The 2,358-nt window shown below is 36.9% G+C and overlaps 1 protein-coding gene across 1 annotated transcript; it reads right to left on the minus strand.

Moving 5' to 3' along the window:
- Positions 1–1,635: 1,635 nt before the first annotated feature.
- LOC134278526 (uncharacterized protein F54H12.2-like) lies at positions 1,636–2,094 on the minus strand. Its single transcript, XM_062760836.1, has one exon. It carries the CDS (start codon positions 2,092–2,094, stop codon positions 1,636–1,638), a length of 459 nt encoding a protein of 152 aa, XP_062616820.1.
- Between the last annotated feature and the right edge of the window lie 264 nt (positions 2,095–2,358).

The following is a 2,358-nucleotide window of genomic DNA, read 5'->3' on the forward strand; positions in this document are numbered from 1 at the left end:
TTAATGTTAATGATTTATGTCTAAGAAAAAAGAATACCTTCTTATACATTCAAATAAGAAACGTTGTGTCTCAAGAAAAAGAATACCTTCTTATACAGTGGGTAAATAAGAAACGTTTTATGTGTATCAAGTTAACACCAGGTCACTTATTTATATTTTTTTAAAAACTTAGAATTATTATTATTATTATTATTTTTTTTTTTCAAATAACTTTGAATTTTTTTTAAAATTTTTTAATAATAATAATAAACATGGAAAAGAAAAAAAAACACAGAGGCCCTTTTTAAATGAATTCATATAACACACAGACACATTTTTAACAGTTTCCTCCGGCTAGCCCACATGCAATCTTGTAAGGAAAAGCATAAGTCTGGTAAGGTAAACTTCCCATTTCTTGTAAACAAGTTTGAAACCATTTCTCTCTGTTTTCTTCTGTGTCCTGATAAGTGGAAATTCTTTTAGGTCGGTGACTTGCTTTTCCATAATCCCATTGAGCTAGTAAACAAATGACCACAGGTGTTTGTGAGGTAAACACCCTAATAGTTCCTGGAATTCCTCTATCTTCTTCTAAAGCTAAATTTCTAGTCCCTAGAGGTCTGCGGGTGGCATACACATTCGCTTGGGGGAATTTTTCCCCCAGACTTTGACTCAAACCATGAGCTTTTACAGTCAAACAATTACATTGATGAACAATGGCTTCAACCTCACAGTTGAGTAAATCACCCTGTATCTCCAGAAGACTCATGATGTAATGATTGTTTTTTAAATCACCTCTGTTTTTATAGAACAACAACAACATAATGGAAGTCAAATTGACTAAATTGGAGGAAAAGATAAACACCAAATGCAACGAGCAAACGGAATACCCGACTGATGAGGATCGTCTTTGACACGTTGTTTTTATACCCCCTTGGAAGATAAGGGTCGTGTGCAAAAATATATGTATTACCTACGTTTTGTTGTTTCCTACATTTTCCCCAGCTACGTTTTGTTAACGACATTGACGCAGCCATTCTCCCCATTGTGACGTCATCTCGCTCATTCATGAGCTCACTAGCTGCACTCTTTATGTATACAGAACTATAACACATAGATTTTTTTTTCATTCTTTATTAACAACAAACAACAATCAATTACAATACATTTTGATAAAAACATTGACACTTTTGTCCATGACCCGTAGGTAATTTATGATAAGTGTTTTTAAACCAATCAGCCACGTATTTATCCCTTTGTAAATCCGTACTCTGGTCAAAGGGGAATAACCACTCGTCGGCTCTCTTTCTTTTCTTGTCTCTTTATGTAAATAATACACGCAATATTGTCCACACACATCGGTAGTCCAGTCTTGATAGCGATACGGATTATAAATCCAATGGTGAGCATGACGCTGGATAAAGTCTTGAATTTCTTTTTGTAAGGGAGGAAATCCATAAGAATCGAAATATTCCACCACGGGATTGCTCACATACAGACACACCCAATGATCTCCAGGTCGATCTTGAGGATCCGTATTCACGACGATGGCTTTTTCTCCAGGTCTTAATTGATCCGGTAATAAATCTACAGGATATACGCCCCCAAAAGAACTCTTGAATTCTCTGGATAAGACTTCTCTTAATTGTCCCGTATCCATTAGTAATCAATACTCACTTCTCTCTGTTTGTTAATTTCTAATAGGTTATCGAATTCTGCATACACCACACAATTTATGGTGGTAGCCGTATTGTTGGTAAACTGCACTTCCACTCTCAGATTTCCTGTTTCTATGATGTGGAATTTATCCGATTGCGCCTCTTGATCTTTAGTGAAATCCCAGCCCCACAGAGTGTATCCGCTTTTATACTCTTCTAGGGTAATGTCCGTATCCCAATCTTCTCCTAATTTTCCCAGGGCTTGATACAGACTGAGATAAGATCTCAGATATAAATTGTCGTTGAAATTAGGCTCAAAACAACGAGTACTCATGGTCTCTCCGTTGATACTGACATCTAATTTCTTGATCCCAAAGTTTTGCAAATGAAAGGGATTTTTAGTTTGATCTCCGTTAAAGGCCGCATTCTCCACAAAGCCTAAAATGAGACGTTTAGGCATCTGGCCTTGAAACAGATGATCCGTAATCTTAGACTGAGTTCCTGTGGGGATGGTAAAGGTTTTCACTTCCACTCTTCTCAAGGGATATTTGGCTCTGTGGGTGTTCAAACTTTGATTAATGGCATTCATCATGACTGCTGTGGGTTTGACTCATCCACAAGACCATACTCAATATTTTCACTTTTCCTGTACTTCCTCCTTTGATCATCATGTAGAAAGCGGGTCTAGCTCGATTAAATCTCAAACGGACGTCCACTCCATTGG

The sequence above is a fragment of the Saccostrea cucullata genome, unplaced genomic scaffold, assembly GCF_032062105.1.
Source record: "Saccostrea cucullata isolate Sc308-1 unplaced genomic scaffold, CSIRO_AGI_Scuc_v1 ctg6518, whole genome shotgun sequence".
Taxonomy (NCBI): domain Eukaryota; kingdom Metazoa; phylum Mollusca; class Bivalvia; order Ostreida; family Ostreidae; genus Saccostrea; species Saccostrea cuccullata.

Excerpts from the sequence above, each read along its gene's own strand:
- LOC134278526 (XM_062760836.1), bottom strand. The coding sequence starts at position 2,094 with ATGCCTAAACGTCTCATTTTAGGCTTTGTGGAGAATGCGGCCTTTAAC.